The following is a 13608-nucleotide window of genomic DNA, read 5'->3' as shown; positions in this document are numbered from 1 at the left end:
ACACAGCTCCTTTGCACACAGGTACTGCCCACTTGGTAGTTTTATCAAGCAAACCAGTGTTCATCTTGGAACTGAAGACAGATTTTTTTACCTGAATTACAGCGCGTTAGCTGGAGAGGGGTAAAAGATGGCAGTGCCTTGATCCCAAAGTGTCTGATACCCAACACACTGTACTATTGATGTGCAACTTTCATTCTGTTTCTAAATGGACGTGTTGCACAAAGGACTTTCGTGTTAAATACCCCCAACAAAACGTGTACATATGATTACCATATCATTAAAATAATAGCATTTTCTTTTGCCAGTTTACAAGAGGCTGGTTCACCTAGCATCTTGACATACCCAACGTATGTCTCACATAAAAGAAAGACTGTATGAAAATATCATCCTTCAACATAACTGTTTTTATTGTGTAGTGAAAGACTGCATCTAAAACCAGAGGAAGAGGAGTATCAAACAGCGTATTTTACCTAGTACGTACAAACAAAGAAGCTGCTGAGAGTTGAGTAGTAGATTTCTCGCTCAAACAGAAAAGAAGCAGTAACTCAGACTTCCATCTGTGTTTTATCAACTGCTAAGAAACAGGGTAACATAAGGGTGCAGCTTCTCAAAAGACTGGCAAACAGAAAAGAAACAGGAGATACATCTAGTATGTGCTATGGGATGGCTTGGTAAGATGAGAAATCAGCTGGCAGTTTTATCACTTTCTCCATTCTCTATTAGTTTCCTTTTCTTTTCATCCGTTTTCCTCTTGAAGATGCTATCTCTGTAGAACTGAAGTTCTTTGATGCTTTCCCTGATGTCATCAAGTGCTCTGAAAGAGAATTAAGGAGGGTTTCAAAATGCCTGCACACATCTTCAACTACATCTGGATTCTAATGCTTCTAAAAAATTCCAGGCTGTGAGAAATAAAACACTGATATGCATGGATCACAAATCTGTCAGAAATAAAAACAACCCTCGCTACTCTTGGGTATGTGGAAAGCAATAAAAGTCCACCAGCACTGACGTGCCAGGGAGTAATGTCCAGCTTATCAGTTTGTCACTGCGCGACATACAAGCTCTTGAAAGCCAACAGGTTCTACAGCTTCAACTATTAAAAACAATTCACTATTAATCTGAGACAACAAAGAGACAAGGACTCAGGAGACCTGTTTGTTGCTCCTGCTTTGGCCAGTCATCTGCTTTCTACATGAGCAAGGGTGACTGACTTGTTTTGACCCAGTACTTTTTGTTACCATGCTCTGCCTGCTTGGACTGTAAGGTCTGTGCAGAAGTAGTAATCTTACTGCACGTTTTCAAATGTGCAGCACACCTACCTGTGATTTCCACCAAGATCTCTACAAGTCATTCCTTCTCCTTTTATACCAGAACCTCCTCTCCTGCCTAACAAGGCCATGTCAGAACAAAGAGGTAAAGATGCAGTTACTTCCTTCCACTGTCATTTAGGAAAGTCATAGCTAGAAGTACCAAGTAATGCCTACAAAAAGTCCAGTGTAGACATTTCAATGCGTAGGTGTGTTGCTCTTTTTTCCACATTTAGTCTGAGCAGATGAAAGAGCAAAATGGATGCACTTACTGTGCATACGGACTTACCAAAGCCTATGGATCCCAAGGGATTTGTGTGAGACCCACCATCTCCTCTATACAGAAGAACTTAAAATCTTAGAAAATGTGGCTTTCTAAAAATTGTTAATACTACATAGCATCTTTTCTTCCAAAACCTCAAAGCAAGTTCAACTTTTAAGGACATCTCAGATGCCGGCAGGAGCATAACTCAAAACGAAATCCTTTCACAGAAAGCAGAACAAGCTCTCTGACATACTACAAGCTCTGGAAATAGCCAGGACCAGAACTCTTATCTCCCCTTGTGCAGTCTTCCAATTTTAGTTTGTCTATGAACAACTTTGCCCAATTCAAGGACAGAAAAAAGCACTGTTCAGCTAGCTTTTTCACGTGATTTCTCACTGTGATGTCTAAAAGGTGATAGATGTATCTACGCTGCCAAACAAGCATCTTGGCTTGAACAGTAAACAAAGTGAATCAGAACAGATAAGGAAATTTCTGATTCTGTGTATGTTTATAACTCCTTCCCTTAAAATAACCAGGCTTCTGACTGGAGAATACAAACTATATGACAGGGAGCACAATCATACAACCTCTGCTGTCTTCTGCATTAGAACAAACATGCCTGGAATCAAAGGAAGCACACAGCGCCAGATTCTGCTCATGAGGAGCATGTTTCCTGCATGACAAGCTCTACTTTGTTATAACAAGGAACCTCACCTGTGAGAAGCTGCCTTCTTTGGTGCAAATTCATATTCTTCTGGATACCAGCGTCTGTAAGCAGAAAAAAAAAAACACCATTTAAAAAGGAAATTGGGATTCACTAACATGTCCAGTGGCTGCTGTGGGTTTGTTACAATTGGTGAAAGAAGTTCTTATGGAGAAGCCACAACCCTGTGAATCAAAGTGCTGCAAATGGCAGAGTACATCACTCCCTGAGTACTTTATGGTTCATTCTGTCCATCAGCCTGAACAGAAGAGATGAAAGAATGAGACGGCTGCATACACACATCTCCCAGCAGCCCTTAACCTTGTTTTAGAAGAGCGCATGTTAGTGCCACTTAACAGGCTTCCCTAGATTATCTTTCATAGAACTATTCAATTTGGGGAATATTTACCTGCAAAGTTCTTTGACAGTGCTCACATCAATGATCCTGTAATGAAGATGCCTCATGAACTGAGGCATGTATTTGTCAAGAAATTTCTTATCTGCATGAACAGAGTTACCTACAAAGACACAAAACAAGATGTTTCTTCAAAGACATTGCAAAGCTACTGTGAACATCTAAACTACAAACAGGCTATGCATGCTTGGAAAAGATCATAGGGTATGAAAAAGCTATTCACGGGCAGCTCATATAACTCATTTTCTAGCAAATATGATTGTAAAGGTTTGTCAGATTTTCATTTCAGGATCACACATGGTTTAAATACATAATCCCTATATTAATTCTTCAGTTACTACAATTTCTGTCACACAGATAAGTATCAAAGAATTACAAAAGCATCAGGTTTTTCACCAAGTGAAAATAGGCATAAGTATTAATTTGATTTAGCCATAATCCTAAAGCCGTACGTGAATGTCCTGAATTTAGTTCCAGGTAACAGGATATTTGGCAGATTCACATTTGGTGCTTCATTTGATACGCACAGTGAAGAAAAGACACTTCAGTTTACTGTTCAGATTTTACGGTCACAGATTGCTGTTAGCAGTTAAGTTGCCCTTCCCAATTGTAACTGTACAATGAAACATTAATGCTAAAAATGACTTAAGTTTCCTGCAGTAACAACGTGCAATATTTGCTTTAGGGAATCAGCAGAACAGATGATGCCTTTTTCTACTAGCAGATTTTGATTCGCACGTTAGATCTCTGCACAGAAAACTAAAGCATCCCTGCCACGTGCATCAACTGGCCTTTCAGCATCCAGCTGGGAACTGCAGGAGGGATGACATTATTATTATTATTAAGAAAGAACACATCTTACCTGCAAGAGGACAGAGACCGGGAGGTGTTTGTTGTCGTACAAAGGACAGAAACTCATACTCTGCCTGCTGCAATGAAATTTTACTCTCCTTCACAGCCTTAGTAAGGCCAGACTGCAAGAAAGAGCCATTCGTCATAAATTATATATATGCTACCATCAAAGATATTTCTAGAAATGCTCAACAGCAAAAGATCAACCAGTAAAGTACTGCTTGCTCCCCAGCATGCCCAGAAGTATTAAGAGTACAAATTCACTTTGTATTTTAAGGTATTCTGGGAAACCAAATCGCCTTTATACCTCCATAAGGAGGCCTTGCTGACTTTCAGGGCACCACTCACGAGACACAAACCATCACAAGTAAAGGCGATCATAGAACAGTCCTAAGGACACTGATTCTCCTGTGATTTTCCTCTCTGTTGCTATACTTTATAGGGTGTTACTCTCAATTACTGACACATTATGCAAGCCTCGTTTATACACCTGCATGCACATGATCCAGGAGAATATTATATTTCTGTTTAATGAGAGGCATTTGCCTCCCCAGCCCAGAGTAGTATGTATAAACAAACAGAAATAATCAGAATTCTGGCTGAAGTGTTTATCAAGGTAACTATAAATCAGAAAAGCTTCATCCTTCTTTTTTTCAACAGTTAAATGTCAGATCTGCTCTAAGTGTTCTCAGTGATTTTTTTCCATCTGGCTATGCTATATATTTCCATGACTGTGCTGCAAAAATCTACTTGACAGATCCAAGTGGTGGTTAAAAAATTCATTATGTGGCTGCATTTTCATCTATATTCTAATTGCTTCTCTTTTCTTAGTCAATTAAAAATAAGTAGCTCCTCAGGAGCAGTGATAACGAATGCTACCATCTTCAATTCACTTGTGAACTGAAGTTGAGTTTGTGTCCTCAGCTGCAGAAGGGGAAAAGCTCCCATCACAGTAGATTAATATTCATTTTCCAAACTCTTACTAATCCTTCCCAGGGAGAGTAAGATGCTAAAGGGGGGGAGGAAGGAGGGGCTGTGAGTGTCTTAAAACTTCAGCACTTAATTGAAAACTACCTTGAATTTAAATTTGTAATCAGGGATTGGAAAATCCATTCACTTTCTTGCTACAGGCAAGGAGGAAGCTTTCCTTGGTGACTGAAAACTAATCTATTCTTACAAAAGTTAAGTTTTCAGTGAAAAAAATAAACTAGGCTTACAGTGCTGACAAGCACAGGCAAAAATAACAATGTTTACAGTACATAGGTCTGTTTAATTCTACTAGGACCTTAATTTTCAGCGGTAAGTTACCATTTTGCCAGCTCTGGCCTATTCTACACCAACCTTGTAGTTATTTTTAGTTGAGATTTTACACCACGTCGTCTTCTGTATCGGAATCATTATTTGCATTTTTTTATGCAACACGGAACAGGCTTCAACACAAGGATCTGTCAGAGGAGTCCATGCAACCCAGCCCACTCCTGCACAGGGACTGGGACTCCTGCGGAGTCCAGCCATGGCAGAGCTCAGCATGCAGAGCAGGGAACTGAACCCAGCTTCTTAATCTCACGCCAAAAGGCACAATGCTGAGTGTCCACTTTTGAACGTGAGAATCAGTGGCACATATCAGGGTGACGGGTCCTATTCCAAGACCCACCAAGGCTTGTATTACAGTCTGCAGCTTTCCTGTGTGCTGTTGCTGCTCAAGCCTTCTCTTGGATTTGTTAACTGTTGGCCTTCGGTGATGCTTTTCTCAGAAAGTAGCTTCCAGCACTATTCAAACTTATTATAAGCCAAGCTACTATGCACAGGCCACCTCGGGACAGTCTGACAGTTCCAACACAGGATGGTGATTACAGATACACAGATGTAATTTGCACCTATGCCATGGATGACTTGTGACACCTTGGGTAAAATGCTGTACATCGGCTCCTTGGTACAAGATAAGGATGATACTTACTGCCTCCCATTCTTTATCTCCTCTGTTTGATTGCAAAATCGTTCAGCACAGTTGTTGTCCCTTTTTAGATGACTGTACTGCAACTAGTAACTCTGAGTTACGCCATTATTATAAAGAAATGGGACTCGTAGCGTGAGTGCTCTAGAAGGGTTACCTTCCCGTGGTGCTCCTTGCACCACTCGGACATGCCATCCAGCAGCTCATCTGGCTGGTTGATGATCAGGTTGGGGCCCTGCAGGGAGGGAAAACACAGGTAAGCAAGTCTTTCTGACGGGACTGTTCAGAAGTTTGGCATCCCGGAGCCGCGGGGAGCGCGGCGCCGCCCGCACAGCGGCCTCACGGCCTGAGGGGCTGCGCTGGGGCCTGGCGCTGCGGGCAGCGGGCGGGGGGGGCCCGGCCCGGTGCTGGGGGCCCGAAGGGCTCCGTGAGGCCGCTCGCGGCGCTCCGCTCACCTCGGCCAGGACGTTGAGATCGCAGTCGGTGATGAGGCAGGCCATCTCCAGGATCTGGTCCTTCTCCACGTCCAGCCCCGTCATCTGCCACACAGGGGAGCGGCACCGTCACCGCCGCCGACCCCCGCCGCCGCCGCCCCGCGCCCCCCCCCCCCCGCCGCCCCCCCCGCCGCCGCCCCCCCGCGCCCCGCACCTCCAGGTCCACCCAGACCATGCGCTGCCCCATGCCGCCGCCGGCCATGGCCGCCGCCCGCCGCCGGCCCCGCCACAGCCGCCCGGCGCAGCTCCGCAGGCGACCGAGGCCACCGCGGCTGCCGCCGAGCATCGCCGGCCAGGCCGCAAAGTGCCGCCGCCGAACTACACTTCCCGGCAGGCCCCGCGGCGGCGGCCCCAGGGCGAGCGCGGGCGGCGAGCGCGAGAGCTGCTGGGAGGCGTAGTTCCGAGAGCAACGGCCGCGCGGGGTGCGCCGGGAGCGGAGGGCGGGGCTGAGGGGCTGCGGCCGGGGCCATGGCGGCAGCGGGCCGGGGGCAGCGGGGGGCTGGCGGCCCCCGGTGGCAGAGGTGGTTTTCTAGTTTAAGACACGCCTCGTCGGGTCTTGCTTTCTACCCCCAGAAGGAACATGGTCAGTGCAGCCGGTTACCGGGAGGCGGCCGCTAACCGGTCGTACTCCCAGCTCTCCGACCACCGCAGGAGCTTTTCTCAAACAAATTTCCCTCTCAAAGGCCAAATGGGTACAAACGTGGGTGAACTGAATGAGTAAAGCTAGGCTGTAAAAACATTCAAATGTGTATGGGTTATCCACAGGGAGACTTTTAATGTTCTTCTCCAAAGCAAGGAATATTCAAAAGGAATCGTTTATGTATCAAAACAGTTCGACACGCGCTTCGGATGCCACAAAGCATCATACCCCTTACGCTCTGTTTCAAAGGGTGTGTGCCTACACCTGACACAGAGCCCGCCTCCTTCAGCTGCACTACAAAAATACACTCTTCGTTATAATACAAGCACCCAACAGTAACTCTTAAACTGTGGCACGTTTGTTTTCTTGCATAAAGCCCTGAGGTGTTGAGTTAACATTTAAAATTAAGATGCCAGTTTTGGAGCATTCTGCGGCTAGTAGTTTTACAAATATTAAATGGTAACTTTGATGGGTTTATTTTACACAGATTCAGTTAGAAACAGATTTAAGTTTCCCATAAAGTTCTTTAAAGCCTACTGAATGCTTGTTAATGCCGTGACGGGCGCCACTTGCCCTCTCTGTAGTTCTCTCTTCTGTTATCGTAATCGTGGCTCCAGCTTTCACGATTCCTGTCTTCATAGACAAAGTCATCTCTGCTCCCCCGGTAATGATGGTCAGATCCAGAGTCGTGGCCTCTGTCATCAAAGCCGTAGTCATCCCTTTTGCCCCTGCAATAGTCAGGCCCACGGTCCCCAAAACGCTGTTCTCGGCCAAAATGCCTACTGTCCGAGTAATAGGGGTGGGAGCCCATCCTGGTCTTGCGCAGTGCTGCGACGTCTGGGCGCCACTGCATCTGGGAGGCTGACGAGTGATTAAACGAGTGCCCGTGCTGGTACCCAGAGGCAGCAAAGCCGGGGTGATCATACTTCCCACCGTACTGAGACTGCTGCCGCATCGCACCATGCATCTGGAAGACAGAAGAGAAAAAGGCTTGGTGGATTCGATGCACTTTCCTTCTGGCAGAGCGCTCTAACTAGTCTGTGGCACGGGGTCCTGATAAATTTTAATCTCCTGTGTTGGCCTCCAAGTTCCACATGAATCATGCTGCAAATACAAGGAAAAATGAAAATGAACCAACAATATGAGACTGACTGCAGACTTACGGAATGGCTGCTACTGAGTGCTTTATCTACAGCTGGACTTGTAAAGCTCCAAGACCGCCCAGACATCACACAGCTTGGTAGCAGGAACTGTCAATCTTTTGGAACGGTTATTTCAACACTCCAAAAATACATTCTTGTGACTTAATACAATCATTATAGGAAACATCTAAGTACTCAAAATTAGAGCCAACTCTTTCACGTTATCCATCATCTGTGAGTGACTGCAGGTTTAGACACTATTAACAGCCCAGCTTACCACTCCTTGTCTCTGAAGGTTATCAGGAGACGGCAGAGACCTCTGCACGGATGAGAATCCTGCTGCTACCATATTATCTGGACTCTTATCGTATCTGCAGAAAAAGGGATTAGGAATTTTAGTCTTAAATGTTTCTATCATAGACTACTGCCAGTCTAAGGGGTACTTGCAGCCCAGTCACACTGCTACAATTAGAAAAAAATAACTGGGCAAGCATTACCCTGAACTTACTACTGCTGTGAGAAAGTAGTGCTGACACGCTTGCATTGTGTATTTGGCAGAACTCTCTCCACATCACCGAATCTTTTCCATACTCATAGGAAAACAGTTTTTAAACAGGAATGTGACCTGGGCCAGAAGCTCTGGCAATCAGATCTTTTGGAAAATCACTTTCAAGATGACGCTCTTCTTTTTGCATTAGGTTTTCAGGTACCGAGAATGCAGGGTACTGAAGGTAATAATAGTGCAAGTACTTATTCCATAGAGAAAAAAAAGAGTAAATTGTGCTTGGAATGAGAACTGGGAAAGCTGAGTGTGTCAGTACTGTTTTTTAACTTGAACTACACACGTGTACCTACAGTGCGGACTCTTACCTGCTGGAAGCTGGATGTACTGTGCCAGATGGGCTCGTATTGGCAGTTCCATGTGGTAAAGAAGATGAATTACCATCTTGAGATGCATGACTGCTCCCTGAAGAGAAACAAACATTTCATGAGACCGCCAAACATCAGTTAGATTAACTTGGATATGAAATGAACTTGTAAGATGCTAACAATTTCCCCATGCTTAATTAGCTCTCAAGTTTCACCAGTGATCTGCAAAAGCACACAATCTGGTTTCCAAAACAAGATACTGTATCCGTCTTAATGCCCAGTTGGGAAAGACGCAATCAAGCTTGCAATATTCTGGCCAACATGCCTCACTTTACTGAAGTCAGATGCAACTTTCACTGCTGGTATAATTTAGAGGGGCTTTCAAGGGCATGGAACAAATAATCGAACAAAACAAAAGAGAAGATTCAGCCTGGGGTTTATATGTCCCCTTAAGTGGCAGGTAGGTCCCTGGTCAAAATCCAAGGACAAAAGCACATGCCTGTATGACAACACTGTTCTACAAAGTCATCAGCTAGCAGGTGAGTGGCAGTTTGATGAGAAGCATGTGCAACAACCATCACTAACCAACTCAGCGCACCTCTGTCAGGTTTGGGGAGGAGGAGGAGGAAGGTGGCAGCTCTGCTTCCCATTTGGTAACTGTGTTATTTAACGTTTCTTTTTCTGGGTACCTGATCGGAACTGAATTTTGATAGGCCTCCCGTACAGCTTGATCCCGTTCAGCAGGCTCATTCCATAGGGGACGGATTCTTCGTGCTTGAAGTTCACAAACGCGAACTGTTTCTGCTTGCCATCCCTGTCCTTGGGGATTTTAACCTTAATTACCGGGCCTGCCTGCGGATCAAGAAACGAGAGATGTTAAACGGGAGCGGAGCAGCTCCCCAGAGTTTTTAAAAAAAAAAAAAAAAAAAGTTTTAAAGTTTTAAACCCGCCCCACAAGGGAGGAGGGCCCCCGGGAGAAGGCCGCGCGGGGGCGCACCGCGGCCGGGCCGCTCCTGCACAAGTTTGTCCGCCCGCGGCCGCCGTACGCCGCCCCGGCCCCGCCCCGCCATGGCGCCGCCAACCGCCCGCCCCGCCCCGCCCCGCCGGGCCGAGCATAAAGCGGGCGGGCCGCGGCCACGGGCCCCGGCGGCACCTGGTGGAACAGCTCGAAGATCAGCTCCTCGGTCACGCGGGGGTCCAGGTTCCCCACGAACAGCGTCCGGTCCGCCTCGGCCGCCGCCGCTCCCATCGCGCGGCCGGGCCGCCCGCGCTCGCCGGGGCCGCCGCTCGCTGCTGCGCAGGCGCCGACGGCGCGGGGCCACGTCACGGATGGGGGCGGGGCCGCGAGCGGAGCTTTCCGGGGGGGGCGGGGAGCGGGGAGCCCCGCCCTGCGCAGGGCGGTGGCAGCGGCCGCAGGGCTGCGTGACCGGGAGGGTGGGTGGCGGTGGGGCTGGGTGGCCAGCAGCCTGCGTAACTGAGCTTCGGTGACTAAAAGCCTGTAGTTACGGGTCGTGGGCTGTACGAGGGCTGCGGTGGGAAGCTCGGAGCCCCCAACGGCTCCCTCCTGCACGCCCTGTCCCGGGGCTTCGCCGTGAGGGGGCTTCGCCGTGAGGCGGCCCTCGTTATCCCCACGTTCTCAACGCCTCCCTCTCTCGCAGGTCCTGCTCCAGAGCCCAGCCACGACCAGCGGGGTGAGGTAACTTCGTTGTGACTGCCGTGAGCTGTGCTGAAGCCCGGCCCGCAGGATGAGCACAGTTGTTCTGTGTAATAGTAATAAAAAGGAAGCAAGCACGGCGTTGACTGGAGTGTTGAGCGTTCCGTTGCTTCGTTCCCTTTTATTGCCGCAATACTCTGTCTGATGGCCTCCACCATCCCAAATACTGCCTCCTGTAATGGCGCAGACGCAGGCAGGCTGCTTTGCATTCCTCCTCTAAACAGCTGTATTACACTTTAATGTGAAGATGGCACTTCTGCTTTTATGTTTGAGCAGAGTTCTGGACACCCATCTCTCAGCTAAGGTACTTCTCCAGTGTTTTGCGAAATAGCTCCCTGTTCCCATGTTGTTTGATTACATGGTAAGTACAGTTCTCAACAACTGTAATTCCCTGGATATTTTGGAACACGCTGGATGTAAAACAAGGATATTTTCCATCTGGAAAATTTTTGAAAGGGGGAGTTCAACCCTCATTTTTCATTAGATTTCAATGCATTATGGCATATCCTATTTTCTTGTTAATTAGGCCCTGTTCATTTTCTCCAGTTCATTACTTACTACCGCACCTAGAATTTATATTCATTTGGTTTAATCGTGTTCGCCTGGTTAAATTCTAAACAGTTACTCATTCAGAAAGGAAATTATTACCCTACTCTGCCAGGACTTCCACTTTGGCTTAATTTCCCTGGAGCCTCATTTACTTTCTTCTGTGTTTTTTTCCTTACTGGGTCCCCATAGGTTTGGTTGGAAGTGTGTTTGACAGCTTTACCATCATCAGCTTTCTTCACTTGGGCTGGGCATCTTCAGATGGATGTCGCAGTCCTGCACGGTGTGCCGTACGCAGCTGGCTGAATTCAGAGGGACCCACAGAACAGGGTGATGGACTCAGGCTGGCCTGTTGCAGTCTTGTATGTCCAAGACCCAAAAAAATGCACAAAAAGGGAATGAGAAAACAATTTCAGACTTTTACAGGCATATTACAATCCTGTTGTGGTGTTTGCCTTTTTTGTTGTTATATTCCCATTTTGCTCTTCAATAAAACCCACAAAGGTATTTGCTTTCAGGGGCAAAAAGTGTTTGTAAGCTTCCTATTTTCACTCTTAGTATACAGGAGCTTATGTTCTTGAATATTACAGAAACTTACCAATTCTGCTTATAGTTTTCACCTTTAGATTAGGCTCTTAGTGTTGGCTCTTAGTAGTCTTCCTGTTCCACTAATAATCAGTTTTAACAATTATTTTTACATCGCAAAGGAAAGAGCCCAAGAAATCAGTGTCAGTCTTGCAGGTGACACGCACAAGTCACAGATAGCAGAGACACCAGCTCTCCCCAGCATCATTTGTATCCTTGCCTGATACAGCTACATGAGAAAGTGGTGTTCATGTCAGATCAGTGGAGGCAAGAAGAGCAATTAGTTCTCAGATTGCTGCTGTTGCATGTGCACGATCTTATCGCCTAGTCCCAGCTCACAGGCTGGGAAAGGGCATGGATGCTGAGTGCCAGTCCGGGAGCTGTGACTTTCTGCCTCGTAGGTCTGAAAGCTGGGGCTAACGCTGCCTACAGTAAAGAAAATATTCTCCTCTACTGAAGCTCTGAAATGTAACAGGCAAATGCAATGCCGAGACAATAACTCTGATGGAATGCACCTTGGTTAATGCTCCATACCGGCCTGTTCTACAGGTTGCTGTTCTCTGGCTACAGATCTCCCTGAGCTCCCCTCCAGTTAGGCACAGCCTGAGCTATGTCGGACAGTCCATGAGCCCACAGCCAGACTGTAGTCTGTGTGTCTGTCCTGTGTCTGTAGTGCAGTCTCTGTCCTCAGCACTGATTGCAGATGTCAGCTGCGCCTTCTCTCTTGCCTGATTGCACTCATGCTCCTCGGGTTATTCAGCTGCCTCGCTGACTTCCCTGCGCCGACGACAATCTTTTTCAGTGCTGTGGTAATGGGGCTGTTCAACTGAAAGTGGATGCTTGAAAATTCTCCACGCCCTGCTATCCTACTAGAAAACAGGTACCCGTAATTACATCAAATGATAGAGAGATCAGTCAGACAAAGCCATTGCAGATGACAGTTCTTTCACTGGAGAGCCTGAAAGAATGGGTCACGCCAGCTAATACAATAACCGCACACCTTATCCCTATATGCAATTTTCATTAGGGCCATTGAATGTCCGTGACTGACACCTGTACAAAGAGGGAGAGAAGGAGATAGATAAAAATAACAGCTACAGTTACTACTGAATAAACTGAACTTCTGCGGGCTTTTGTGGTTCAGTTCTTTGGCTTCATATTCAGACATGGAGTGAGTTAGGGGGAAGTCACCCTGGCAAATGGAGGAGGCAGAGCTCAACCTGGAATGGGGAGGAAGAAGTGAAGACCGTGGAGTAGCAGAAGGCTGAGAGAGGGGTTCCTCTCCTTCATATTTTCTCTCAGATAATTTTGTGTTATATTAATAAATTTTGCGAGTCAAATACTGAAGTTTTGCCTGGTTTTTTCTGTTTTTGCTGCTGCTCTGTGCTGTGATTTCATGCCCTTGATGATCTTTTAGGAATACATTAACAAATGGTCTGCCCACCTCTTCATTCCAAGGTGAAACGACACACGCTCCCTTCAGCCACCCTCCTTCCTCCTGTCCTTACAAGCAGGATGCTACGCCAGCCTTTCCCTTGCCTGCACTGGTCCCACCGCAGCTGCTCGAGCCAGTGCCACAGCACTTTTTGCCAGAGAGTGCACAAGGCAGGCGGGATACCCCAGCCTTCTAGCTGAGAAAGACTTTCAATTACTCCTGGCAGGTTGCAACAGAAGGGTAATTGTAGCTACAAACTTCTCCATGAAGGGAATCATTGTGCTTTTTAAACAGACCATAAAAATCTCCAGCAATGCTGATGTTCGAACAGTTAAACAGCGATTAAAGACACCCGCACTACAAGACCTGGGCATGTTATTTCCAGAGAACATGTCAGCAGCTGCTGAATTCCTGCATTTACTGTGCCTCTGTGACAGTCGCAAAGGTCTTTATAGAAACAATTATGTTATATTCAGCGTTAAGTAGCGAGTGTCAGAGGTTCTGTGCTCTCCAGCACAGCAGAAAGTCTGCGCTGGTGCGAATGTTATAACGCAGCCCTAAAAACGTCACTGGGGCTTTTTATTAAGTTCTTACCAAGAAAGTGAAAGGAAAACCAGCAGAGAGGTGGACAAACCCTTCTACTTCTTCCCCGGTCTTGTGTCATGGGGAGCTTTTACGATACTTGC

General features: G+C 46.8%; 2 protein-coding genes across 2 annotated transcripts; both read right to left on the bottom strand.

Moving 5' to 3' along the window:
* Window positions 1–383: 383 nt before the first annotated feature.
* On the bottom strand, window positions 384–6303 carry REXO2 (RNA exonuclease 2). Its single transcript, XM_066981157.1, has 7 exons — window positions 6145–6303; window positions 5952–6035; window positions 5654–5731; window positions 3553–3664; window positions 2685–2793; window positions 2287–2340; window positions 384–814 (listed from the first exon to the last, which is right to left on the bottom strand). The coding sequence occupies exons 1-7, from the start codon at window positions 6274–6276 to the stop codon at window positions 685–687; spliced, it is 699 nt and encodes a 232-aa protein (XP_066837258.1). The 5' UTR covers window positions 6277–6303; the 3' UTR covers window positions 384–684.
* A 438-nt stretch (window positions 6304–6741) lies between these two features.
* On the bottom strand, window positions 6742–9951 carry RBM7 (RNA binding motif protein 7). The gene is made up of 5 exons (XM_066981155.1): window positions 9796–9951; window positions 9332–9494; window positions 8643–8739; window positions 8050–8143; window positions 6742–7597 (listed from the first exon to the last, which is right to left on the bottom strand). Exons 1-5 carry the CDS (start codon window positions 9889–9891, stop codon window positions 7178–7180), a joined length of 870 nt encoding a protein of 289 aa, XP_066837256.1. The 5' UTR covers window positions 9892–9951; the 3' UTR covers window positions 6742–7177.
* Window positions 9952–13608: the final 3657 nt, after the last annotated feature.

Source organism: Anser cygnoides, chromosome 21, assembly GCF_040182565.1.
Source record: "Anser cygnoides isolate HZ-2024a breed goose chromosome 21, Taihu_goose_T2T_genome, whole genome shotgun sequence".
Taxonomy (NCBI): Eukaryota; Metazoa; Chordata; class Aves; order Anseriformes; family Anatidae; genus Anser; species Anser cygnoides.
This window is presented reverse-complemented; position numbering and strand designations above follow the sequence as displayed.

Excerpts from the sequence above, each read along its gene's own strand:
- REXO2 (XM_066981157.1), bottom strand. The coding sequence starts at position 6,276 with ATGCTCGGCGGCAGCCGCGGTGGCCTCGGTCGCCTGCGGAGCTGCGCC. Across the intron at positions 2,794-3,552 it reads CGGTCTCTGTCCTCTTGCAG|GTAACTCTGTTCATGCAGAT; the intron begins GTAAGATGTGTT and ends GTGTCTTTGTAG. Across the intron at positions 815-2,286 it reads AAGAAGGCAGCTTCTCACAG|AGCACTTGATGACATCAGGG; the intron begins GTGAGGTTCCTT and ends ATTCTCTTTCAG.
- RBM7 (XM_066981155.1), bottom strand. The coding sequence starts at position 9,891 with ATGGGAGCGGCGGCGGCCGAGGCGGACCGGACGCTGTTCGTGGGGAAC. Across the intron at positions 8,740-9,331 it reads CAAAATTCAGTTCCGATCAG|GGAGCAGTCATGCATCTCAA; the intron begins GTACCCAGAAAA and ends GTTTCTCTTCAG. Across the intron at positions 8,144-8,642 it reads GTACATCCAGCTTCCAGCAG|ATACGATAAGAGTCCAGATA; the intron begins GTAAGAGTCCGC and ends CTTTTTCTGCAG.